Here is a 27,513-nt window from a genome sequence, read left to right on the forward strand (position 1 = left end):
GGGAAAAGGCTACAGCAGATTCCATAAGTGGCTTTTATCCATTTTAACAAGGATTTAATATATTTTAGTGGTTCTTTGTGACACAATCATTTAATTACTTTTCTGAGAAGAGACATCTCTAGGTATCATGTAAGGTAAAACTTTTCAGAATTTTTTTTTAAAAAACGGGGGGGAGAAAAAGCAGCACTGTACTCAAGATAACATTATTTCACGGTCAGAGCCTTGCATAGAAAGGTTAACATTTCAGACGACATCTGTAAAATCTCTTTCCAAATCCGCTTCCTTTCCGGCCCTAGATTAACTTCCCTTCACATCAGCACCATGGGGGAGGCTGGCAGGCATTTTAAAAACTATCATCATATTAACTGATGGGAGAAGCTGTTTCTTGAACTAATGAAGTGTGAGTAAGATTTATCTTTCACTTTCCAGGCTGTGGTTATTTGCCCCTTGTTGAGATGTTCAGATTATATGCTTGAAAATATAGATACAAATACACTGTCAAAGAAAATAAACAAAGCCAGGTTTGTCACTCTTAATTCAAGTGAAAATAAATTTAAACATGAAGGAAGGAGATCTTAAAGATTAGGAGGGAAAGATGCTCTCATGGCAAAATCCTGGTTTCATTTGGTAAAAAGAACATTTAGGTACCAACTTATTCATATACATATATATATAATATATGTATATATTCATATATAGAGAGTCTTCTATTAGCTTCCAGAAATACATAAAAAATGGTACCGCTCCCTCCAGGAGTCTGTCGTTAATTTGGGAAGCTGAGACACACAGGCATAAAACAGGAGAGAAATGGTAATAAGGTGTATTGGGCAGTGATACCTAGTTCTGCAGGCCAGTTACCCGACTTACAAAATATAGGGGGGAACCTCTAACACCCAGTAGATGCCAGTCCAGCTTTAAAATGTACATTGGTGTAAACAGTTGGCTTAGTAAGAAGATAAATTGTGTGACTATTTCAGGCAGGAGCGGGCAATCCGCGCTGGGCTCTTGTACAGGCGGGACATAGTTCTAGGTGTGCCTGAGGCGTGACTCTCTCCAGACAAACGCAGACACTTGCAAAGGTCTGCACCGACTTCTGTGCTCAGGTCAGCTCGCTCACGCCCCCTCCCCACTCCTGCTCTCGGGCCGCGTTTTCAGGCTCCCGCATGCCCAGAGGATCAGGGGCAAGACTCACTCACATAGCTCAGAGGCCAGGCAGCAGGGTGTGGGGACCCCCAGATATCTGAGGCTGCTCTGTTTGGAAGAGCAGCAGCTGTTCAGGTGGAGCTGATTGTAGACACGCAGGACTTCAGGACCAATTGTTTTAAGGAAAAACTAAAAATTTTAAATTTTTTGTGACATCTTCCAAAATAATCTTTTTGGCAACCATCTTAACATCTTAAAGAAGCATACCTGTGGGCTGGATGTAGATAAAGGACACTGGTTCATGGGATTTCCTCTGGGGATTCATTGCAGCCGGGAGGAGTCAGGGAGAGCCTGTGACATTTACTGTGCAGTATGAGTTACTCCCTGAATGAGTGTGTGTGTGTGTGAGTGTGTATGTGTGTACACAAAGATATACACAACTGGGGAAAGTAAAAATGGAGACAGCCATCCAGACACTGGAAAGATCTGTGATTAAAGTGTTGGAAGGAAGAGAAAATAAGGAATGTCTGGACAAAGAGAGAACTTTTCTCTAACTAGAGGAGAAAGAAGGTTGACTTTGTCATAAAAACAAAGCCCTGAAAAGTAAGTGGAGGTGTTTGTGTAAGCAGAAGATTTTTTAATGATCTTGATTAATTGCATTTTGATCGTACATAAAGATCTGTGCCTTCTAGGATATTTCCATAAAATGACGCTCCCACGGATAATCCAGCACTGCGTTAGATAGATTAAATTGTATCAACATCCAACAAACAAAGACACATTAAGAATCACTTCTTCCTTAGCCCTTTACTCACTTGTTATCAGTCATAAATATGAATTCAAAGTCTTGGAGATATGATTTTAGTGGCAAAAATGCTGGAGCTTTTAATTATTTGGGTAGTGATGCTGACACAAAATTCTACAGAAGGCAAGATAGAAAATCAGAGCTGAGTGTCAGTTATGCATGCTAATTTCCACTCATGTACAAAAATCTGATTAAATTCATAAAATGCAGCTGGATCCACCTTCACCTTTAATGAAAAGAAAATACCATTCAAAGGGTGTGAAAACAGGGATGGAAAATTTGCAGTATGTTTTTCTTGAACACTCAAGAAGTCAAGTCTCTCACATTTCTATTGTTTCTGTTTCACTTTTTTGTTTTGTTTATGTTTTTTGTTATTATTTATTTGCACTTTTTATTGTTATTATCTTCTTGAAATGGGAACTCTAAAAAGGACAGAAGGGAATACTATAAAATTTAAATTTTCCTCCTAGCCCCTGATAAATCTGGGTGTGTCAGTTCTCCTCCCAAGAGGCAACAGCCAATATCAGTTCTGTGGATAATTATCCAGAGATATTGCGTGTACACAGTACCAGCTCATAATCGAATTTAGCTACCAGTAATAGAAAGCCCAAATAATAATTATCTAGAAGGTAGAGATTTGTTTTACTGTCACCTAAGAAGGATCTGGAAGCAGGCACAGCAGACATATAATGGTAGCTCCATGGTCATTAGAGAATCTCTTTTAATATTTCTTCCTCATCCTTCTTGGGATGCAGTTTTCATCCTGAAAGTCACCTCATGATCACAAAATGGTAGCTAGAGTGAAATCTATCACATCAGCATTCCAGCCAAGAAAGAAGAACAAAAAGATGTGCTTCCCAGCAGTCAGCTCTCTTTAAAGAGCTTTCCAGAAAGTTCCACATGTAGTACTTCCCCCTAATCCTGGGGTATAAGTTCCAGGACCCCTGGTGGATGCCTGAAACTGCAGATAGACAAAACCCTGTATACGTGGTACCGTGTTTTCTCCTGTACATACGTGCCTGTGATAATGTTCATTTTATAAATTAGGCACAGTAACAGATTAACAACCACAATAATAAAATAAAGCAATTAAAACAATATATTTTAATAAAAGTTATGTGACTGTAGTCTCTCTCTATCAAAATATCTTATTGTATAAAATTACGCCTTTTCCACCTGAACTAAACCCTCACCGCACACTGTGGCTGTAACTTTTGCAGTTTGAGGCGCAACAGTGAAACCAGCACGAACTCCCTTCTCCTTCTTCACAGTCTCACAGGTAGACGTGTAGACGTGTCTCACCCCGGACCCCAGCAACCTCAGCATGGCTTTTTTTTTTTTTCCCTTAAGTCAAGAAATTTCACCTTTTCACTTAAAGGGAGCATTTCACTGCTTCCCTTGGGCATGTCCGTATCGCCAACGTCACGACTCTTACATTTTAGGGCCATTACTAATAAAATAAGGGTTACTTGAACACAAACACTGCAGTCAGGGGACAGTCGATCTGACAAGGAGTTGGCTTCTAAGCGACTAACGGGCAGGACACCCGCTGGACAAGGGAGGAGTCACGTCCTGGGCGAGTCGAAGTGGGGCGGCGCGAGATTTCACCTCGCTACTCAAAACTTATAACTTACAGATTGTTTATTTCTGGAATTTTCCATCTAATATTTTCGGGCTGTAGTTGACCGAGGGTAACTGAAACTGCAGAAAGAGAAACCACGGACACGGAGGGGTTACCGTCCTGACACATTGACTCCTTCTTGTACCGTCAGTCAGCGTTCTTGGTTCTTTTGCTCTAATCTCAGTACATTTCTGAGACTGTATCATCTCCCTGAAGCCAGATCCTGGCCCCTTTGCTCTCTTGAGTCAGAACAACCTAGACTAGTGACTGGAGGCAGGATCAGAGCTGATGTTGACTCTTTCCTGAAGTTTGTCTTGGAGTCAGCCCTGCCCCCTCAGGTCCCAGGCAGATCTTTCCCACCCTCAGTCTGTGCCAAGCCTGGATTGTCCTAGCTCATTGTCTTTTACCCAAGGGCAAGTCGACATAACACTTGCACAAGACCGTGCTGCTAATGTCAAAGGGTCGCTCATGGCCGAGCCCCACCCTTGACCTAGCCTTTCGGTCCGCTGTCACCATAGCACGCGCTGCTTCTAGGCACTGGGGCTGCTGAAGTCCAGAGGCAGCTAAGTGGCACTGGAGGAATGGATGGAGATGGGGGAGCCCGCAGAGCTTAACACTCACAGCCTAGTTGGAGCATAATGTCGACTCTCTGCGAGGTCGGATGGATAAAAAGTCCATTAGATTTGACAAAATGTAGACTGCTAACCTTTAAAAGAGCAATCTCAGCAGAAAAATGGGGCCTGAAGCCAAATCACAGTGAATTAAGGAAGGAATGAAAAGCAGAGGAAAGGAGGCAGCTGATAACAACATTCATTTCAGACATTTGTGGGCGGAAGGAAGGAGCTGTGAGACATCGCAGAATCAAGTGACATTTTTGTGAGATAAGGGAAAACTAAACATTTTGGAAGGCAGGAGGAAGAGAGTCTGTGAAAAGGAGATACTGGAGACAAACTCAAAAGAGCAAAAGAAAGATCTTTGCAAATCAAGATAAGAAAAGACATTAGAGGGACGGGGGTGATCTTTAAAGAGGAAAGATTCCTTATCCTGAGGCGCATTACGAATGAACGAAGGCATACATGGAGAAAGAAATGCAATATGGTGTGTCTGTGTATATATTAATTGGTTCACTTTAACAGTCTTACACTCAACAAAGTAAGAGGTAGGGATAAAGACAGTGTGGAGTTAGACTTCAGAGTTCTGCAGGATCAAAAATGTTTAGTGCAGGAAAAGTCAATGGAAGCAATCTCTTAATGTATTCTCGCTTGAAGAGATGGGAAACTGTGAATGAAAAGATAAACTGATTTGCCAAGATGGGTTTAACAGGATCTGGTGGCCACTGGATTTGATGCCCAGTAGAAGAATCCCTGAAGGTCAGGAGCAAGGTGCGAAGCCAGAAATTGCCGAGCACGGGAAGTGAAGCTGAGGTCAAGGCAAGGCTGGGGGTGAACCTGAGGAGGGAGGTGAGGACCACAGTTGACGCTGAGGACGTTAGAAATCATTTTCTCTTATTTATACGGCCTGAGCACTGTGGTTCTGCTCTACTGTGTGACCCAAGAGCAGGGGCAAAAAATAGAAGAGCAGAAGTGATTCAGGATTGGGCTTGGTTTGGTCCATCAATGAGCAGAAATGGACGGGAGCCCAGGGCTGTCGGGAGGGCAGCAGGAAGCCACTTGCCACGGTGCCTCCATCAGTGGAGAAGCTCTAACGAAGCCAACTTCATCTTCTCAGGTCTTGCCCGGTGAATGCAGAGACAGTGCGAACTAGGTCAAAGGCATCGACCTTTGCAGACTGTTGCCTTGTGTTTGATTTCACGAGCTGTGTAACCTGATCCTAGATGTTCTGATCCTTCATTTCTTCATCCACAAAAGAGAGATGGTAATATTCACCTCACAAACATGTTGTGAAAGTTAAATTCTGAAGAACTTAGCACTGAGTACCTACTAACTACTCAAAATGTTGCTACAAATGGTTACCTTGGTCTCTTTTTCTAATGAAATGTCATATGCCCATTGAGATATTCTCGAGAATTCTCTGTAAGGAATAAGCTCATTCTCTCAGCTCAGCGCCCATCATGTAGAAAAGCAGAAAACTATCAAACGTAGGGAACACATGCTTTCCATCAGTGATTCTGTGGAAGAAAGCCTTGAGGGACCTCAAGCGCCATTTTAAGAAGTGTATTTTTAAAGCTCACTGAACACCATTCTCTCCCGCTGAGATTATGTGACATCAAAGCTCCTTGCCACCCAGTTTCTACCTTTCGGGGCAGAGTAGGGAGACCCAGCTTTAATGACCACTGAACCAGCCCTTAAAACCTTCCTCCTGGGATGTCCATAGACTGAAACAGTTTCAGTCTGATAACTGAAAAAGCAGAACGGAAACAGGAAACCAACAGTCTGAGCTATTGTTGGCTCTTCTCGTTTTTAAACACCTGAAGTAGAAGCAGAGGTGCCATTTATTCTCACTCACAAAGAAAGCTGCAAAGAATGTCATTTTCTTATTTATGACTTTTGTGGGTACACTATGTCTGCAAAGACTCATGCAAAGTATAACTTAGGTTTTTAAAGCATCTAGAAATTTCACCAGTTCCTGGAGTATAATATTTTAATCCAAAAAGAAGTTAGTTGAAAAAATCGTTTTTAAACTACTGTCTTTCAATCTGACCCCTCCTACCCAGCCCAAATATCCTTTCTGATTAACACGCCAGCTGCCAAATACCTTCTGGAATTCCTTTCTGGAATGTGGTTACTCTTTGATGGAGGTTGACAATTGGACCTGAGATGTCTGCCTTGAAGGGGCCAACCTGGGACAGCCAGGGTGACTGAGAGCCAGCTCTGGCACCCCGGGAGCAGCTGCTCCCATGAGGATCGCACTGACCCACACCAGTAGAACACGGCTTTGTGTGAGACATTTAGATTGTAACAGTTTGGGTGTGGCTCTTACAACTCAGAGCCCATCCCCAACTTCCATAAATCACACGACTGGCTTTCATCAAGGCAGGAAACCAAGATTGCTACCAGAATGGTTCTCTAAGTTTTCCTTCGTGGACCTGGCAACTCTTTGATTTTTCTGAAAGATGAAGTTCCACAAATTGTAGAGCAGAAAACTTAACTCCATCCCTCTACCATCCTGCAATGGAATAGAGTCTTAAACACACTATTTAAGGATTCTTAGTAACAAAGATGTTAGGATCCCTAGAGGTCAACGTACACTTTCTCACAGTAGGTCATACTGAATTAACCTTGTTGCATTTTCAGTCATTACTGGACTGTGCTTGGATCCAAATACAAGGTGCACCTGAATTTCAACAAAGCATTCAGTAATCAATTAAACTCCAGTAACAATGAATTTGTCTTGACCCTAACAGGCACCAGAATTTGAAGGGAAACATCATAGTCATATAGTTCTGAGATCATTCCAAAGCCATCTTAGAAAAGGAACTCTCAGGGTGATAAGAAAGTGGGTAACATTAGTGGAAAAATGTCTCCCTTCTCATGATTTCAGCATATTATAAGGAATAATGATGACTGTTGTCCATTGGATTGGAAAAATATCCAGTTTTAAAACTCCAGATAATTAGACACAAGCATCTTAGAATTATTTTATGCTTTTGACTCAAACCTGGTACTTATGCTTTTAAAAAATGCTTTTGACTGTTTAAATCATCATTTGAAAAGCACAGGGCATGCGGTGAGCAATGTGTAGAGTAGACAGCACTTACTTCACTGAGACCATCCAGGGAGGTCAGATGGTCCATGACACGAGATCCTCCCCACCCTGGACCCTGAGGGGAGGGTGGGTGACCTGCTGCACGACTGTGAAGTAGGTCCCAGGCTGCACATCTGCTTCACTCAAAGCTTCATTAGTTACAAAGGCTGGTGCATCTGGGCACCATGGCTGGTTTCTCACACAGAACTCCCTGGGGCCTTCCCAGAATGAGACCACAGCATCATCAGTCTCCTTCTGACTCTTGTTCAAGAAGGTGAAATTAGGTGGAATTGACTCCATATGCTAATTCAGCCAAATGGATCATAGCATCTGCCACATGTCACTAGGTGGGACTCTCAAAATATCCCTCAAACAAATTAAGAAGCCTGTGAAAATTGGGGGAGGGTAATAGCTCAGTGTTAGAGCACTTAGCATGCATGAGGTCCTGGGTTCAATCCCCGGTACATTCATTAAAAAAATTTTTTAAGTCATTAAGGTATTTTTTAAAGATATTAAAAGAAGACTGTGAAACCCCATTTGATCACAGACAAGCAGACTTCTATTGCAAGATGTCTCCCCTCAAATTCAGTAGATACTCCCGAGCAAAAGAACGCCTGTCTTTCGTTTGGGTTCTCCTGAGAGCCATAAACCCTGTATGTCCGTGTACAACTCCATCTGCTGCAAGGGGCTGAGACATCTACTGAGGTTACATGACTGTCTGGATGGCAGAAGCAGTGTCCACAACAGACAGGGCTCCAGACATTGCCGTTTGTTAATGGCCCCTGAATAACCCCATTTCTGACTGAGCCAGGTCCTCGGTGAGAGCAGGGGGCAGTGGAGAGACATGCAGATCTGTATGCGGGGCAGTGCCTGGCGGCCTCAGCCTGGGGCTCGGAGCACGGCTGCTCTGCCGTCTACTGCCTCCCAGTGGGTGCTCTGGGGATTGCAGTTCTCAACACATAATGTTTGGAGACACACATCCCACTGTTGGGCTGCGTGGTCCAGCGGCCAGGTGGCTTTGAGTGCATATTGGCAAGACTGTCTCTCCTGAGACCAGAGGGTGCTCACCCTTGACCCTGAAGGCACAAAAAGAGTCAATATTCTCTAGTAAGCCAGGGAGCAGATTGAAAATGAGTCATCAGAACAAGAGGTCTGAGTTGCTAGAGAGTGGAATAAACAGCTCAAGATGGGAACAGGGCCAGAGATGGAACAAGCAAGTCGGAGGCCAGTCCGAGTGGACACAGGCGGAGGGCTCCTGCCGAAGCCCAGCTTCTACTACAGTTACCTGGACCTGACTCCTTCAGAGGGTCAGGGATGGAGGAGACAGAGCTTGGGGTAACTTGGAATAAGTCCCCATCTCCACAAAGACGGGTATGCTCACCCACGAACTTACCCACCACCTTCCGGCACCATCACAAAAAGAAGTCCGTATCTTCAAACTACACTTATGTTCATCTCACAGTTACACTATTCATTTTCAGCTTTACAGTGAGGATTGTAACGTGGGTAAGAACTAGAAGACATTTTCCTTCATAGAAACATCTTTCTTCAAATTACCTTGTAGCACAGGTACTATGACCCTACCAGGTTTTACACGGTAGCATTGCAGAGTTATTGAGCTTGGCAGTGGACACTTGGAAAGGTCGCAGATGAAATGATCAACCTCAAGAGGTCGGGTGACTGGTTGGTTGGTTTGCTCTTAGTCCTCCGTGACTCCATGCGGGAAACGCGCGGAGAGCACCGCTCTTTGCAAGTCAGAGTAACGTTTGTGTCCTCTGAGCTGGCTTGTGCAGCGTCTGCATCACAAAACCCTGTCGTTAAAAAGCTTATCTTCCTTGGTAGAAGCCAGCAAGCCATTTGTTTTCCATTTTGACTATCCACACAAGTGCTTCTCATACACATCAGGGTAATAAATCCCCGAAGCCCAAACAAACGCGGTGCTGTTGCTGCTGTGCATTTTTATGGTCATCGCGGAGAAAGCAACTTATTTCCATATTCATTGATTCATTTGGAGCCCAGGGTGCCAGTGGGACTCTTAGAACAGGGAACCAAATGCCTTCAGATAATTTCAGGCTTCACTTGGCGAAGGACACCTTCCATAAACAGACATAACTCTAATTCTGGATTCCTGAAGAAGCAGGAGCAGCTTGATTAAAAAACAAATAGGTGAGGAATTACTCGGGTTACGAGGACACTGTCCCCAGAGTGATCCAAATACATGAGAAGCCAGTGTCTCCTCGGACCTCCTCCCCCAAGGATCCTGAGACCCTAGGCTTCTGTTCTGCCAGGCACACAGGAGAAAACAGATGGATGTGGGTGACAGTTGCATGAAAAGGCCCTCCTGGGAGCCACAGAGAAAGCAATGTGTCCACACAGCACTGTGCGATGAGACCGTCCACCTGCTGCCTGTTCTTCAGTCTCGGAGTTGTTTTAATGACTCCCTGCAAAGGAAGGATCTGCCCGCCGCCCAGCCCAAAACTGGGGGTGAGCCACTGCACAGAGCTGACCCCTCACCCCTCCTAGTAGAGGGAACCAGAAGATTCCCAAATTAGCAACCATGTGTCGCACATCTGGACAGTCTGCTGTCTGTCATCCTGATGTCTGAGAGGGCAGGCTGCATTTGGACTTGCTGCGAGGGCTGGAGCACTACCGTTCCTTAAAAAACCACTGTATCTCTTCAATCAAGTGGCTGGAAAATGATTATCCCATCACATTGATTCTCCTCTCCTCAGAAAAGGCAGCAGCAAGTATTCAGGAACTCCTGTAGCTATTTTTAACGTACTTCAAAAGTTTGATTTCATACAGAATCAGCCAACAGTTAACTCATAAGTGACAAGAGCCTCGTGTCCCAGTATCCCTTTCTTTCTGCATGTTTGTTTCATCCATCCGTCTAAGATGGGACAGTCATTGTCTTGTTCTCATGTTTGTTATGTGATCCAGGAGGTGTCAAAGCAAAGCAGCAAAAATCTATGGAACTTACCGAGTCAAGGGCTACTGCAGCACGTGAGCAGAGCTGGCTGAGGGGCACAGGGACCGTGTGGGAGTTTCTGCATTGCCACCGTGTTGGAATTCTGATATTCACCCACTGTGTTTCAGCCAGACTGGTTTCCCTGCCTCGCTTTGCTTTGGAATACCTTGCTTCTCATCATTTATTCACCCAAAAGCATCTAATGAGTACCTTCTTTGTACCAGGTGCTGTGGCAGGAATGCAAAGTGGCACTGAGAAAGAGTTCTCACCTTGAAGGAGCCTGGCAGTGGAGACAGGCAGGCAGAGGGATGTGTGCAGTCATGGGAGCCGTGTCTTCCTCGTGGAATGCAAGGCTGGACCAAAGTCAGGGAAGGCGCAGGGACCCGGGCAGGATCTCAGAGGATGTGGCCACTCCGTCAGCTCTCTCAGGAGGGTCCTGCTCTCCAGGATCTACTGGAAAGATAACCAGCGCACATACAGGCAGTCCTGGGAACTGCCATTAGAGAGAGAGCAACACGGTGTGGAGACAGTTCAGACAAGAGTCGCAGCCATGGGGGAGGTCGGAGCAAGTGACCTCAACAACAGGGCTGAAAGGATGCGAGGGTTTGTGCAAACAGAGATGTGAGAACAGGTTAGGGGGTCGTGGGCAGGCAGAGAATGGGGTGTGCCCAGGGAGCTGGAACACAGGCTCACAGCAGACAGGAGTGAGAAAAGTCTTGAAAGCCAGGCTGAGGCAGGATAATTGAGGGCTTGGAAGCAGACAAAACGCGTCTGTGTGCTGGGGAGGGGAGGATGACGTCTGTTCTCCATTGCCCCAGAATGTGAATGCAAATCATGTTTTAAGAAAGAGTTTATTCACATCAGAAAACAAACGTGTTGTAGTCATGCCCAGTTTTAAAAAAGAAACCAAATACACAAAAAACCTCATCTTTCTCCAGATTCTGTTTCTTTCCCTATGCCCCGTTTAGGCAAAACTCCTGGAAACAGTTGTGGGGTTTTTGTTTTGTCTTTTTTTAGGGGAGGAGGATGCGGAGGAGGTAATTAGGTTTATTTATGTAATTATTTTTTTAAATGGAGGCCCTGGGGATTGAACCCAGGACTTCGTGCAGGCTGAGCACGTGCTCTGCCACTGAGCTATGCCCTTCCCTGAAACAGTTATTCACCTCCTATTTTTCTCTTGAACCCACTCCGATCAGATTTTTGCCCCACCCTGCATCAAAACAACTCCCATCAGGGTCACCCATTTCCTCCGCTTTGCTCAACCCAGTGGTCAGTAACACGGTGCTCCTTGCCCTCGGCCTTGCACAGTCCTTTAGGGAGGCTGATCGCTCTCCCTGTCTTGTATCTCTTTCTTGTATAGGTCTTGAGTCAGTCCTTTTCAGTCTCTTTTGCAGGAGGCGGGGCTTCTCTCCAACCCCCAAGTGTCATCTTGTTCCAGAGCTTCATCCCTGGATCCCTTCTCTGCCTTCACTCACTGACTTAGGGATCTAGTCCAGTCACGTGGCTGTGAGTGCCATCTACAGACACACGGATGACCTCCAAATTTATCATTGCTCTTTACCTGAGCAATTTCTCAGAGTTGTGTTTTCAGCAAGCAACCTTTAGGGATGAGGTAACTGCTCCCCCACCCCACCCCTGACAAACAGGAGGCTTGCTTCCTCTTGCTATAAAAGTAGCTCAAAAAAAAATCATTATAGAGATTTAAAAAATATTTCAGCATAACGGGTTTTTACAGGTAAAATTACAAGGCGAAAGAGTATAACGGTTTTTGCCAAATTGTTCTTCCAAACGTAGTATATGAGAATATCTGACACTCTAACACACACCCACAAAAATAAAAAAAAGATGCAAAATTGGGTGACAAAATGACTTTCTTGTAGTCTTAGTGTGCATTTAATGTATGACTGATGTCTGACAACCTTCCACAGTTTGTCAGTTTTCTTTCTCTCTCTGTGGCTAGATACTTGTGTTCCTTGCTCATTTCTCTATTGTTTGACTTTTTCTTGACTTAGAGAAATGCCTAAAATGACCCAACGTTTCTCTCGCAGAACACAGCCCACCGCATGCGCAGGGCTCCATCGTGGCCCAAGGGCCGCGGGGACACAGCAAAGAGGCGTGAGGCTCGTTCTGGTTTCTGCGCTGTGAGTGGTGACATCCTTGTCTCCGGCCAGCGTCCATGAAAGGCCAGCAGGCTGACCTGTTAGCTTACAAGCGGAGTGAAATCCCAGATGCTGCACAGCTCTGGACGTGAGGCAGCCCTTCCTTTTTTATAAGCAACGTAACACCTTAACCCAAATAAATTACATACGGAAGCTTTCTACTCACAGACGTTCCGCTTAATGACTTTCCTAGGGACCTGACCCTGCACAGAGCCCGGCGTGTCAGCCTCTGCCTGCCTCCAGGAGACAGCTTTGGCCGGGACTTGTACAAAGTCATTTTGGACTTGAGAAAAAATTAACCAACAGAAAGCAGTTTAGAACCTGTGGGTCAACTAGAGAAACTTCTGTCATTCCTTACGGATTCTCTTCAGCTTTAGGGCTTCGCTGTTGGTGTGAATGCCGGGAGGTTTGCGAGAGCAGTTGGAGAGTTCTTTCTGTTCAAGAATCCTTTTGGCTTCCCTCAGACCTACAAACTCTCTCACCTAAGTTTACGCCGGAATGAGCTCCTCTCTCTGAAATCCCTAAATGGGCTCTTCTTACCCATGCACGTCACCCCAAACTGGTCCCTTGAGACACTCATGCTCTTAGGGATGACTCATTTTTTGGATTCATCCTTACTAAGACCCACAATTAGCAGGACACACAGGCGTGTGTCATCCTAGCATCTGCATGTGTGAAACCTGATTCCCATCAATCGTTACACAAGGCCTGCGGCCAAGACAAATCAGCCTTAAGTTCGGGATCTGCAGATACACACTATTATATATAAAATAGATAAACAACAAGGTCCCACTGTATGTAGCGCAGGGAGCTATAGTCAACACCATGTAATAGCCTATAATGAAAATATGTAAATATATGTATATATATATATGTGGGTCTTTATATTATACATATATACATATATACATAAAACTGAATCACTGGAGTATACCAGAAATTAGCACAACGTTGTAAACCGACTATACTTCAATTAAAAAAAAAACGAATCCTACTTATAAAAACGAATCCATCCCTTCACATAAAAGGGTGTTGGAATCTAATTTTTGCCATTTGCATCTATTTAACATATTGAAAAAGATGGAATCTATGCCCTCAGAATTTACAGTACGGAGGAGAAAATTGTGTAAACATTATCACTGTAGAGATGGACGGCTTTAATGGAAGAGAAAAAGGGTGTCTTTAAAATGAATGACTCTTTCAAACCCTTATTTAAAGCAGATGTAATCAGGACTATTACCCTGCTGTTATTTATTTTGTGTGTCTTTGCTATTGGCAAGAACGCATTTTATTCCATTTCTTGGAGATAAGCAGAAAGCCACAGGGACTATTTCAACTCATATTCTGGGAAACCAAGAACTACTCAACAGTCAGCCATCTACAAATTAGTGATTAACATGATGTCTAGACACGTTCTCATGAGAATAACATTATTAATTAAACAGCCAGTTTGTTTAATCATGATAGCAAAAGTAATTTTGGCCATAAATATTTTATTAGAATACCAATCAATAAAGCAAAAGTAAAAGGATATATTTTAATTAATTCATTTGTTATAATATTGAGATTATGGCTGGCAAATTCTGTTTGAAAGCCTGGACAATGATCTAATATTTCTAGGATGGCATGTCTTTATCTGACTGTTTCCAGCTAATGGCATTGTACATTTCAGTTACTTGGCCAAAATTCCTTTCTTTTCATCTATCAAGATATTATTAAAGTCCATTAGTAAACAATTGGACCTGACAACTTTTCTGTTGCTGTGCATTGCGCTGTCATTTTAAAACTGGTTGGTCCCACATTTCATTAACAACAAAAAATTCACTGAACAGGGAAGGGAAACCTGGTGTCACTATAATTAAGAAGCTGATCTTACTTTCCATTAGTCAAAAGACTCATTTGGAAAAAGAAAAATAAACATATTGACCAACTATCTTCAGTACATAGACAATTAATCTTTTCAGAGTTAACAATAATTTCAAAATAATCCATGGTCCTAAGACACAGGGAAGAAATACAAGATAAATGAAACTTGAGTAAAAACATACTTTAAAAAGATTATTCAAATGAGCTGGGCCCTTTTGCCTTTATAAACGTACATCCGTGATCATCTTCTTACGCAGTTCTAACTTGCTCAGTGTCTCATCCTAACCCCAAACCTCTCCCTGAATTTCCACTGCACTTACTCAAATGATGAGATCAGGGCTACCTAACTCGCATTTGTTCTTTAGTGTTAGCCATCTGGTCAACCCCTTTCTGTTTAACCTAGAAGGAAACTTGTATTAGAATCATTAAAAAGTTTGCCACGCACACAAAAATTTTATCTTATATGGGTTGCTTAGATTTGTATCTTTAAATGTATAAGTAAGTCACAAAGCAATTTACGGGACAGCCATTAACAATGACTATTTTCCAGACATCTTATCCAGAGGAGAGTGAGGCAGACTTAGTTTTCAGTGAAAACTTCTCTCTCAGGATGGGATTTTTTCAACCCTATCAAATTAACTCTACATATTGATGTTTGAAAACAGTGCTTCAACATTGAGTTGACTGAGTTTGCTCTCAAGGGTCCTTCTCATCAATCCTCTGGCCTTTCTTCCAGTAAATGCCAATGAGCCAACCAGTAAATGCTGATGGACCCAGCGTGCCAAGTGGAATGAGCTAATATTAGAAGACACCAAAGTACGTTCCCTGTCAAAGAGGCTAATAATATGCTAATCCACACTTTAGACACCATTGCCACCTTAAAAGATAACAATGAAGACAAAAGAATGATTTATCTTACTTCAGATCAACATAAAGGTGTAGGTAGAAGTACTATATGTTTTTCTAAAGATTTGTAGTCTATTAGGAAAGTAGAAAAATAATATTCATTGTAGTACTGAGCTATCGTGAAGGCCTTAGCTTTTTTCTAAAAAGTCCTGCGGCACTCAGTCAAAACATTCGGCTTATATATGTTCATGCATAACTGAAAAATTGTGCTCTACACTGGAATTTGACACAACATTGTACAATGATTATAAATCAATCAATCGATCAATCAATCAATAACATTCGGCTTATCTTTCACCTACTTAGATGAAAAAATAATGATTTGCGAGATTTAACTTATGTGCTAGGTAAGTAGGTTTACAGATTATATAGCCTAGTTTTCAGAAGACTAATGCTCAGAAAATGATCGTGTAGCTTAGAACTTTTCCTCCAAGAATCAATGGGTGGAAAATAAAACAAATTATGGACACAGGCATGGAAAAAAAATTTTTTTTAATGGCAGAGCTGACATGTACCCTCCTCCTCGTATAAAACTGTCGGCTACAGTACAAAGTGGAAACGATGATGATCTAATGAAATTAAAGAGACAATATCTTCAAAATTTAAATTGTCCAGGAAACTATGTATTTGAGATCAGAACTGCTTGAAATAATTATGTTCTGCTTGTCGATACACATTTATGGCAAAGGTGTGAAAACACAGACTAGAGGTGCAGACACCGGATTTCTGAGAGTAGTTTTCTCCCCAATATTAGAAGATGGCATTTCCTGAGAGGAACGGATTAATGTGCAAAGTGACTTCTCAAAGTTTCCTTTCAAGTTGGTTTTTTTATGACCTGCATTTCCCTTTATTAATTAATGTCAGATAATCATTTCTGATATGGTATACGATTCAGCAACCTTGTGGGTCTGCAGACCCTCGCTGGGAGGGAGGGGACGGCAAATACAACACTAAGCCTTGTCACAACCTTACTCATACTCAGAAGTTAGCCTGAAACTTTATTTTGAAATTACTTTTTTTGTTTGTTTTGATGGACTGTTTATTTTATTTTTTTAAGAGGGAAAGTTTCACAGGCAAACACTACCAATGACAGGCTGGGTTTGAGCCCCAGTTCTGCCTCTCACTAGCTAATTAAATTGGGTGCCCATCACTGGGTAAGTCACTGAACTTCTGCTGCCTTTGTTCCCCCATCTCTAAAATGAGATCATCACAGCAGCTACTTGCTAGGTTTCTTTTGAGGGTTATGTGGATTATTATGAGAAGAGCTTAGAACACTATTCAGCACATGATAAGCAAATATGCATATTAGCTATTATAAATGTTCTTTCAATTCCAAGAACTTTTTATTGCATTTGTACTGTGATTGAAACAGGATCTGTGTTGATAATACTTGGTTCCACATTCATGTCTCTGTAGTTCTTTCTTTTTTTTTTAATCAGGATGCTATAATTTTACTTCATACATTAAAACGTAAATAATTTCTTCAGTATCACTTCTCCTTCTTCACTGTGTTTTAAATTGTGCAGAGGTTTACAGAGAACCTAAAATACAAGTTCACGGATGTGGTAGGCAGAGTAATGGCCCCTCAAAGATGTCCATGTCTTAAGCTCCAAAAGGGAATGAATTAAGGTTGCAGAGGGAATTAAGGTTGCTAATCAGGTGACCTTAAAAATGAGGAAATTATCCTGGATTATCCAGGTGGGTCCAATGTAATTGCAAGGGTTTTTAAAAGTGGAACAAGGAGCAGAAGAGGGAGAACCAGGGACATGGCAGCATAAGAAGGACTCAGTTCAAGGTTGCTGACCTTGAAGATGGAAAAATGGGATCATAAGCCAAGGAGCACAGGCGTCCTCTAGAAGCTGAAAAAGACAAAAAGACTCCAGAAGGAGTGCTGTCCTGCTAACACCTGGGTTGTAGCCCAATGAGAACCGTTATCAGACTTCTGACCTCCAGAACTATAGATAATAAATCTGGGTTATTTTAGTCTACTGCATTTGTGGTCATTTATTACAGCAGCATCAGAGTTAATACAAGAAAGTTCTTGAGTTACACACACACACACACACCCCCCTAAGATAGAGTCTGCTAAGAAACCAGAAAGTTATTTGTTGGCAGATGCCTTCCAATATACAGTTTACTAAGAAAACACCCCTCAGTTATGAAGCCATTACTATCACTTGCTGAGATAAAGAGGAAAAAAAAATTACAGCAAATATAACAAAGGCTCAGTATACAAACCCCACAAGGATTCATACAAATTAACGAAAATAGCATGAAGTTAATAAATAGAAAAGGGACTTCTTCAGATAATTCAGAATAGAAAAAATATAAGTGGGTAACAAAATATGAAAATATTCCATGTGAAATATAACTATTGCAAATGAAATAAATGAAGAGCTGTCATTTTGTCTATTATGCTGGCATATACTTTTTAAATGAAAAATCTTATGCTACTAAGGCCATGACAAAGCAAGCACTGTCATTCTGTGCTATCGTAGGATAAAAGATAAAACAAACCTTTTGAAAAGCAATTTAAGAATGTGTAAAAAAGGCATAAAATATTGATGGCATCTCAGGAAATCAGAAAATCCAAACTATAGGAAAGGCATTATTATTCATTATAATAGTATTTATAATATAGAAACTTGGAGAACAACTTTCAATAGTAGGAGATTGCTTAAATGCATTATAGTAACTTTAAATTGTGCAAATTTGGGTAGCTATTAATAAGCTTCTGATAAGTATTGACTTGGGTCATAAGAACGTAACTGGGATATTCACCAACTATAATATAAAGGACTGGGGAAAAAATCCCTTAGAAAGTTCTTAGTTATAGGCTCATGGGCCATCTCTTTCTTCTCTATGCAACTGGTTTATGGAATGAACTGGACTTAGTAGAATATCATCAAAAGGCAATTTTTATTCCTTCTCCTACCAGCCCTTCAGTTCCATAGTCATAGTTTGTCTCACCCTTTGGGTCACATTTCAGGCAGAACCTGTAGGTCTTTTGGTCCCTCGTAGATGTTTAAAAGTCCAGCCCAGGCCAGTGCAAACTCTCATCCACTTAAAAACTCTCCTCCTCAGCTTGGGTCTGATTTCAACTTGCAGATGTGCAGGGAAGAAGGGCAAGAGGACAGACTTTATACCTTATTTTGAAGTATCTATTTTTCATCAAAGTACTTGGAGTAATTTTAGACTAGACTAGATTCATGGACAAGTTTGTCCTCCAGAAATTGCAGTGTCTCTGGCTCCATAGAATGAAAGTCATCTTCTCAGCAGAATAAGTGCAGAAAACAGTGGGAAAAACCAGAAAGTCTCCAGCCTAGCCCTTGAATTTATTCTTTTAACCTTTAGTACCAGAAGTGTAAATTATCTCTTCTCTCTCACGTTATGAGGAATGACCTGAAAGATAATGCCTTTCTTTATGATATAATTAACAAAACAATTTAGCATTTAAAAAGAGTGTATATTCTCAGAGCATTTTAAATAATTAAGTAAATGATTGGTATTTAATTTGCAATGAACATATTTTGACTCCCTTTGTGGTTATTAAACATTAAAGCAGTTGTAATAATAATGAGGGTTGCTACAAATTGCTCTATAAATAGTCAAAACTTTAAAATATATGTTCTGAATAATCTGTGGTGATTTTAAAATATAAAAACTGTAAACCCCAAATCAAAACCTAAGTGAAACATCTACAGTTTTTCCCATTTCTCTGTACTGTTTTAGAAAGCTATTAAAGCCAAGTAGAAATGAAAAGTTTCTTTAAAACCACAGCTGTTCTTTTAAAACATTTAAGTAGCATAAAAAATTTTAAAGGTTTTTTTTTTTCTGTTACAAATTGATGGGTGATACTGCTGTGTGTTCTTCATCTGTTGGTTACATAGGCTCTCTAATCATGGACACCTGTCCTAGATTTTTAAGGTGTTTTTTTTCTCCTTTGCAGTTGGTTGGTTTTGTGTATGCCTGTTATGTGATCAGTATTTTCATGGAAGAAGAGGACACCTGTAAGTACTCCTGTGTCTACCTGTGGGGTTATTTTAGATGAGATACTGCTTCCACAACTAACCGTTACAGGGCGATGAAATCGTTTCTCTTTGGCATTTTAAATGATTGAAATCAGCGTAGTAAAGTTACAACCAGACACTCGTAAGGTACACTGCTCACAAGTAAGGTGGCACTAAGTATGAAAGTTCTCAGTCCAAGGGGTGTGGGAGGATGCCCAGAGACACAGACGCTGAAAACCTGCTGTTGTATCATCTCAGTAACTTTTCATCAGAGACTAAACTTTCTTCCAGGTAGAAAAATGAGAGTTGTTTTATCCATCACCAGTTGTAAGCATGCTGGCTGCAGAATTTTGAAATCTGACTAATAACGATAACATCAGTACAACAATATATTATGCCAATGGCTACATGTCTGTAAATGACATAAAATGCCCCGAGAAAATGAAAATGACAGCCTTCAATGAAAGATGTTAAAAAAAAATAAACAAAAAAAACAACAGTTGCTGGTCGGGGAGGGTATGGCTCAGTGGCAGAGCACGTGCTCAGCACGCATGAGCTCGTGGATTCAATCCTAGGATCTCCTCTAAAAAAGAATAAATAAATAAACCTAATTAACTCCCACCCCCCAAAAAAAGAGATGCTGAAAAAGAATTAATGGAATGATAAAAAGCTAAGTAGTCACATTTTAGCAGAACACTCAAAAAAAAAAAAAAAACAGACAAATTACCTGAAGTGATATGGTGGAGATTTAGCAGCACAGGTTAACGGCTGGGGTTTACTGTGCATCTGGTAATGCATAAGGCACTTCCTGGCACAACTCCATTCTGGGCTAGTGTGATACTACAGAAAATGTTTAATTTGCTTTTTAAAAGTAAGTTATTATTAGATAAGCAAAGCACACCCAACCATCCCAGGGGTTTGGTTCTATCGCTGTGATTACGGTCTGGGTTGTAAAGTTGACTCTTTTTTACAGAATGAAGGTAAGTGTCTAGCCAGCCATCACAACTTCTTTCTAGAACACAACTCCCAAAGGGTCTGGTGAGTGCTTGCTACCAAATAGGAACAGTGTCTGGTATATGACCTGGAATCCAGCTGACAATGAGGATTTATTTAAGCAACTGAAAGAAATAGTAAACCTTTAGATGAAACTCATCAGGCAAACATACCCCATCATCTCCTTTGTGTTTGCTTGGCGGTATTTTTTTTTAATGCTAAATGAGCTGGAAATTTTCTGGCATTTCAAAAGTGCGATTGTAATGACAACCCTTGTGACTATGAAGTTGACTTCGGAAAGTGTGTTTTCAGGTATTCCATTCGTAGTTCCACAATCTGACAAAGTTAATGTACAGAAAATCAGCAATGTGCTTCCAACGCACGGCTAAGACAGCCTGAGCAGCCAAAAACCAACCAGCTGAGGGTGAGCCTGAGCAATTTCAACTGGAATTGGGACCTAAAGAAAAGGACTAGAATTGGGGCTAAATAAATACTTCCACCAAAATGACACACGGATGGATAAATCCCCACTGAATACCTTATCAGGCACTTTCGAGTAGGTACCTAAAGGGTCCTCTTTCTCCTCCTCCTCACTGAACTGGTTGGAGGCTCTCAAACGATGCTAATGCTTCGTCCTACCTTATAGTGAGAGGGCAGACGGATTCATCAATAGTCTTATTTTTCTCTAGTAGAATAAATATATAAAGGACTTTCCTTGAGGTTTGTGATTTTAAACAAAACTTGGAAATACAAAATGACATGCAGAATAAAAGGCTCATCTAAATTGGGTAGAAGGTTTTTGACCTTCTATCAGCCTATCTTCAGAGTAATAATGTCAGTGTATGTGGATTGTCTTGTTACTGGCAGATACTGCAGTTTCATTGACTTTACAGTCTTTAAGTAGCTTAAGTTTCTCCATAGAAATCTCTGAATCAGCTATTTCAATGCCCATCAAACCGGCATTGAAGCGGCTGCTGGCAGCCTATTCTATTACTGGTTTAATTCTAGTGTTTGTTATTAGGGCCATACATTAAGTTACCAAGAGACATCTGAATATAGTAGCTGTGTTGCCATCAATTCAAATAATACTTAGAGCCAAAGGGTCTTGGGTGCTCAAAAGAAGTTACTATGCCCTAGACCAACCTGACATGATAATCTGCTGGAAGAGAGATGACAGAGAAAAGCAATCACAAACCTTTTAGTCTGATAGTTCTCAAGGGAGGGTAATTTTACATTTTTTATTGAAAGAAGTAAGACTCAAAGTGCAGTTGGTAATTACATTGTCCCAGAATCTTCAGAAGGCAGATGTGAGCAAAAATAAATGCCTGAAACCAATTGCAATGATCTCGTGGACCAGTACAATTTGTGCCAGCACTTAGCTTTCAGGTGCAATAACGGACGGGCCTTCGGATATGGCATTACCAACCCACAATCAGAAGACGCATCCTTCGTATTGTTTTTACAAACTTTAAACATAAAATAAGCAAACAATACCGGTAGCCTTCCAATTTACCTAAGTATACTTCTGGAAAGCTTCTTCTGAAAGGTAACTGCAAACAGATAATGTAATGTCACAGCATTCTGGCAGACAATGTGTCATTCATCATTTCGATTTCTATTCTGACTAATGAAAATCTCTGCATTATTCAAAATGCAAAGTTAAGCCTTGTTCTTGGACTGAAAGCTGTCAGCCAGCCTTAAAAATTAATAACTACCCGCTTCTCCTCTGCACTGCTTAAGTGGTTCTCTGGGACTAACATTTCAGCTGACGGACATTTCTGAAGGGTAATAAATGCTTGAGGAAACATTTATTTCCAGCCACTCAGCTTCTTAGTTACCTCTCAGCTTCTTTCACTATTTCCTATAAAGACTATGATTGCAGGTCAAAGACAATGAAATAAAAAGCTCACAAAAGGAAGGGTCCTGCTGGGCAGGATCAATACTTTCCATCATTCATTCTAATGAATAACCCTATTTATATCTGTTTCATTTTTTTTATTTCTTTTTTTAATATCTCTCCATCTCTATGAACATTTCGGTGACACCAGGATATCTGGAACCTGTAGTCATAAAAATATGTCAACATCTTGTTTGTGAACCATCCACTGGTGAAAATGTACTTGTGGGCTTGTTACTACCTTGTTAGACTTACTAAAAAGAATGGTTTTAATTCAAGGAAGTGTGGAGAGGAGGCGAAAGATGTATAAACATTGTTTATTAACTTGTATAAACATTGCCAGGCTTTTTCAGAGGATCTGTTGCTAGCATTACTTCTGATATTAGGTTGCAAATTGCAACTGGGACATCTGTTTGAGCTCACAAAGGCCACTCTGAGTTGTATATGAATGGCAGGAGCAATGTACATTGAAAACCCTAAGTGATAGCTTTTGTAAAGGAAATGAACTCCCCAGATATAGGTTCAATATTTTCCACTGAACATCTCAAGATAGCTCTTTATGCAACCATCTGACCCCTGGTAATATACTTTTGGGGAACTTTTCATTGGAAGGATGCCTGACTCTTGGAAGAACATTCCATGTCTCTGCTGTCCTTGAGGCTTCCTGCAGGCTAGCATTCATGTATTCGCCTGTCTTCCCAGGAATTCCTTTTAATAGAATAAGGTAGTATCCCCATAGCAATGATGTGAATTGGAAATAAGAATCACCCCTAACCCCTAAGAATTTAATAGAGAAACAAAAGGAGAGAAATTGACTAGTCTGAGTGTTAATTTCTAAGTCTCCCGTCCTCACTGTAATGTCTAGAGAAGCCCTAGAGAAGTAGAATGACCCAAAGGTCGGGCACCAGGGGAAGGAGAGAAAACAGAAGAGGCCTGGATGATCCTCAAAATAGAAACTCGCTCATTGTTTTGTGAGTCTTGCAGACATGGATGTTTGAGGATTGTTGATCTGCACCCCATAAGCCTGCAAGCCCTGTTGGAAGGAGGAGCCCAGAGTCAGCAACAGACACATCCACAGTTTAATGGACGGGGGATCTTACACGTCCAAAGCAAACACCCCCCTGTGGGCATCAGAACAGCAGGCGGTGGGAGGGCACTGAGGCGGTATTTGCTGTGGGATTGTGGGGAGAGCAGGGAAGGGAGGGGGGGTTAGCAGTTATAAGGGGAATATTTAGGGGGGTGCATAGGGGAACCTCTGTCCTATTCTCCATCTCTGTGTATTTACCTGTGCTAGGTGCCTCACATAATTGGAATTATACAGTATTTGTTCTTTTGTGTCTGATTTACTTTACTTACCATAATGTTTTCAAGGTTTATCCATATTGTATCATGTCAGAATTTCACTCCTTTCTAAGGTTTTCTAATGAATAATATTCCATTAAACTTTTAATTATTATTTGACATACTTAAATTCAATAATCTAAATTCCTTTAAATAATCTATTCCATTTACGATTTAAAGTCCTTTAAACACTTAACCTGCACTCATGAATTCTGTAGAAGCCCTTCAAACAGTCCTCCTAATAAACAAAACACTCCCTAGTTTTTAAACTATTCCAGCAAATCCAATAAATCTAATAAAATAAATGTATCCATATATTAAATCTTAAATTCTCTTAAATATACACAAATTTAGCAAAATGTTCCTATGTCTTTCAATCTAAAAATCACAAGCATAAAATTAATTACCAAATTCAAATTTTGAATTGATTTTGCATGATCAACCTGCCAGGTCTAACGTCATCGATCTGATTATGTTAAGAAACACAAAGATTTTACGTACAAAGTAAACACAGATTATCCCAATGACCACAAAATCTTAAATTTTTACTTTAGTGTTTTAAAATTGTGGAATTGGCTTTCTTTGTTCTCTCTATAGTCAATCCCTCGTGTTGGAAACGCTTTCTCCAATAAATAAGCATCTCAAACAACTGGAGTTTGTTGCAAGTTAGGGGATTTTCAGCTGGGAAGCAGGCTGTAAATTCCAAGAGGATTATAACTTCCCACTAATGGATTTTCAGAGCTTTTTTAAATAGTTGGTGGAAGAAGAGGAGAGCTCATTCCATACCCTTCAAATGTGATTAATTCAACAGCAACACAACACCAGGACTAAGCTGATTAGATGAGTAGAGAGAAGACTTTACTCCTCTTAAGAGTCTCTTTTTGGTTGGTTTTATACTTGCTAACTCTTCAAAACATCTTAATGTCCTCTCATGTGACTCAGATGCTTTGTTGACATTCCATTTACTTCTTTCAACCATATCTCGTGATGGAATTCTGCATTCTTCCTATAGTCCACATAGGTTGCCAATTCTCAGAAAGATTTAAATATTTGACTGGATTCTGCATTTCTTTCGTATCTCTTTTTGTTCTGAGTTCCATTAACCCGTCCAGATCCAGCATGTTATTGTTTAATTTTAGGGCTTTAAACAAGCTTAAATAGCTAATCTTTTGTTGATGTATTGATTCATTTCTTCAAGAAACAGTTATTGAAAGACTTCTCTGTATTAAACCATAAGGATACAGAGATGAATGAGACTTGGTCCCTTTCCTAAGAGATTTTACATTCTAATAAGTGAGCCAGGCATGTAAATAATGATGAAAGAGTGAAGTGCAGATAATGGTCTGTATAAAGTGAATCAGATGCACGGAAAAGTTAAGCAGAGGCTAATTGTGAGTCAGAGCATCCAGCACAGCTGCTCAGAGCATGAGAACATGGTCTTGTATGAAGAATGTTACATCACCAGGAAAGGAGCAAAGAAAACACATTTAAAATACTGGCAAAAATATGTCATGAGATACTCAGCAAAAAAAACCCATGAGATACTCAGCAAGGCCTGGGGAAAGCCTGGATGACACAGGAAGTGATGAGCAGTTGGGTATATTCAGTCCACTAAGTGAGTGGCAGGGTTGGTCTTTGAGGGACCTTGGATTCTGTCTTACCCCAGTGATTCCCCACCTATTTTATATCTCGACACTTACAGAGAAGGCTAATATTTATAAGGCACTCGGTAAGAAATGACCACCCAGAGGGCTAGCTACCCCAAGCCGTACTCAGCACACACACACACACACACACACACACACCAGGGAATGAGGGAATTGTCTGGTGACATCTGTACCTGCTCAGGTCACACCAGCTGAGATGCTCTGGTAGATAATGTGGAGTCAGTGAATGGACTTCATCTCGGGAAGAATATGATCAGATTCAATTTTCTTTGAACAGTCATTCACAGAAAGAGAGAAGAATTTATAAAGATGATCTCTGAAGAAATGGCATTTTGGGGATGGAGACTGTCCCAGAATCAAAAATATCAAGAGTAATCCAAAATAAAAATAGAGGCTATTTTTTAAAAAGAAAATAATATTGAAAGGGGAAATGTTAAAAACCATAGAAGCAGGCAGAGCAATTAATTATAAAGAGACTTCAGAGTCAACAAGTGTTTGTCACTTGATTTATAGAGCAAAGTAAAATATTGTGTAGATTTAAATGAGAATGATAAAAATATTTACATTGGGAGAAAAATTGGATAACTGAGAAAAAAATAAGGAAAAGGTTATAACTGTTTCGACAAATTCTTAGAACTGCTTTTAGCCCCTACCTTTTTTAAGCAATATTTTTCTTCTCAGAGATTTCTTCTGCTTTATTGACCCCAAAGAGATTTTTAAAATCCATGCCATTATTTAAATATCATCATTCCACTATTTAATATTGTCTACTCTTAGAAAATTTTTGAATGGGAAGAAATTGTCAGCACTGATTATGGGAACATCTGATTCCAGAGATCTGGACCCACGAGAGAAACAAAGGCTGGGAATGCAGCCGAATATAAACGAAAAGGGAGCTCCAAGAATAGAAAAGGGAGGTCTTCTCAGAATGTTTTTAAAATCTTATTTTCTCTAGAATACAGTATTCTTCTGAATGAGTTCAGCAGTAGTGACACAAAGGCCTTCAGCCACCAGTGATTTTGAGCAGATAGTAATTGAAAAATTAGAGAAACTTTGAAAGGGTCTTCAGTAAAGCCAAACTATAGTTACAAGAGTTAAGTAGCCAGTCCCCCCAAGTACTGAGCTACTGATGCAGATTAACCAAAGGGGTAAGTATAGCACAGTCCGTGTGGCTTTAAAAGAGCTGAGTAACTGTAAAGGGAATAAAGTATATGATTATAGATGAAAACTGAAGTAAGAAAAGGGGGCTAGAAAAGAACCTAGTGCCTTTCTTTCGAACACAAGAAAAATCAGAAGTAAAAAGCATATGTGCGTGGAGGAAGTAGGTCGGTGGGAGCTGGTGTGTTACAGCATCTGCATAAAGGTGACACAGCTCCCGTAAACCAGAGCCAGGAGAGGAGCCACGGTAGCAGGGGCTTATTATCAAAGCACCCTGTAGGGCCACTATACAGGTTCCCCTGCGCGGGAATCACAGACAAAATGCTAAAGGCAGTTCCTGGGATCCTTACAGAGTAACTAAAATACGTGTAATGCTGAAAGCATTAGGAAAAAGTCACTCTGTGCACTTGGCACAGAAAAAAGATATATTATCTACAAAGAATCCCACGGAGTGACTTGAAATACCAATAAAAAAAGAGAGAGAGAGATCTCCCCTCAGGGTTTGTGCTGCTGTGGGGAAGAAGTAGAGAATAAAGGCAAAGCCAGTCAAAAGCTTTAAATATGGTCATTAGGAGTGTCCCGGGTACACGGGGCGGGTCTCCTGGGCCAGACACGTGCTCAGGGAATACTCAACACCAGCCCTGGACAGAGGAAGAGCCGGGATCCCACGTGACACAACTCTGAAAATTCTGCCTCCAGGGAGCTTTACTTTCTGTCTTGCTACATCTTTATACCAGGAGGCTTACTTTTCCAGAAGAGAAAACGCTCATAGGAGATGAAATCTCAGGCTTCAGAACGAGGGAGAGTAATCAGTTTCCCTTCCTCCAGACTGGCTACTCTTTCTAAAATGAGAACATCAAGCCAGACACAAGCTCAGTACAAATTCCCCAAGGACAGACGCTCTTTGTGAGCACAGAGGAAACAGGATGTTGGAATTCTCACAAACTATTGTTATCCTAAGCTAAATGAACCTTTTGACATTTTGGAAATCAACAATCAATAGGACTGTGTCAGCAGAGTAAGATAAATGGTGAATTATGTCAGTGTCAGCTGCGTGCCTTCTGTGCACCAGCACTCCATGGCCCCTATCTCATCTAGGGCCACCACATCCCAGGGGGCTGTCATTATGCCCATTTTACAGACGAGTACACTGAGAATTTTCCCAACTCACAGCCTCGAAGAAATGGAACTAATATTTGATCCAGAAGCTTCCAGGACTAAAGTCCATAGGCTTTCAAACATCCAGTTGTGCCTTTCTTTCCAACAAGGATAAA

The 27,513-nt window shown here is 41.0% G+C and overlaps 1 protein-coding gene across 3 annotated transcripts in view; it reads left to right on the forward strand.

The window, feature by feature from the left end:
• The window catches only part of NKAIN3 (sodium/potassium transporting ATPase interacting 3), a 409,151-nt gene that overhangs the window by 363,105 nt on the left and 18,533 nt on the right, over positions 1-27,513 (forward strand). For all 3 annotated transcript variants that reach the window (XM_074355104.1, XM_074355103.1, XM_074355105.1), the window contains exon 5: positions 19,123-19,183. In XM_074355104.1, coding sequence (XP_074211205.1) covers positions 19,123-19,183 — 61 coding nt within the window. The remainder of the gene's footprint in view (positions 1-19,122; positions 19,184-27,513) is intronic.

Source organism: Camelus bactrianus, chromosome 29, assembly GCF_048773025.1.
Source record: "Camelus bactrianus isolate YW-2024 breed Bactrian camel chromosome 29, ASM4877302v1, whole genome shotgun sequence".
Classification (NCBI taxonomy): Eukaryota; Metazoa; Chordata; class Mammalia; order Artiodactyla; family Camelidae; genus Camelus; species Camelus bactrianus.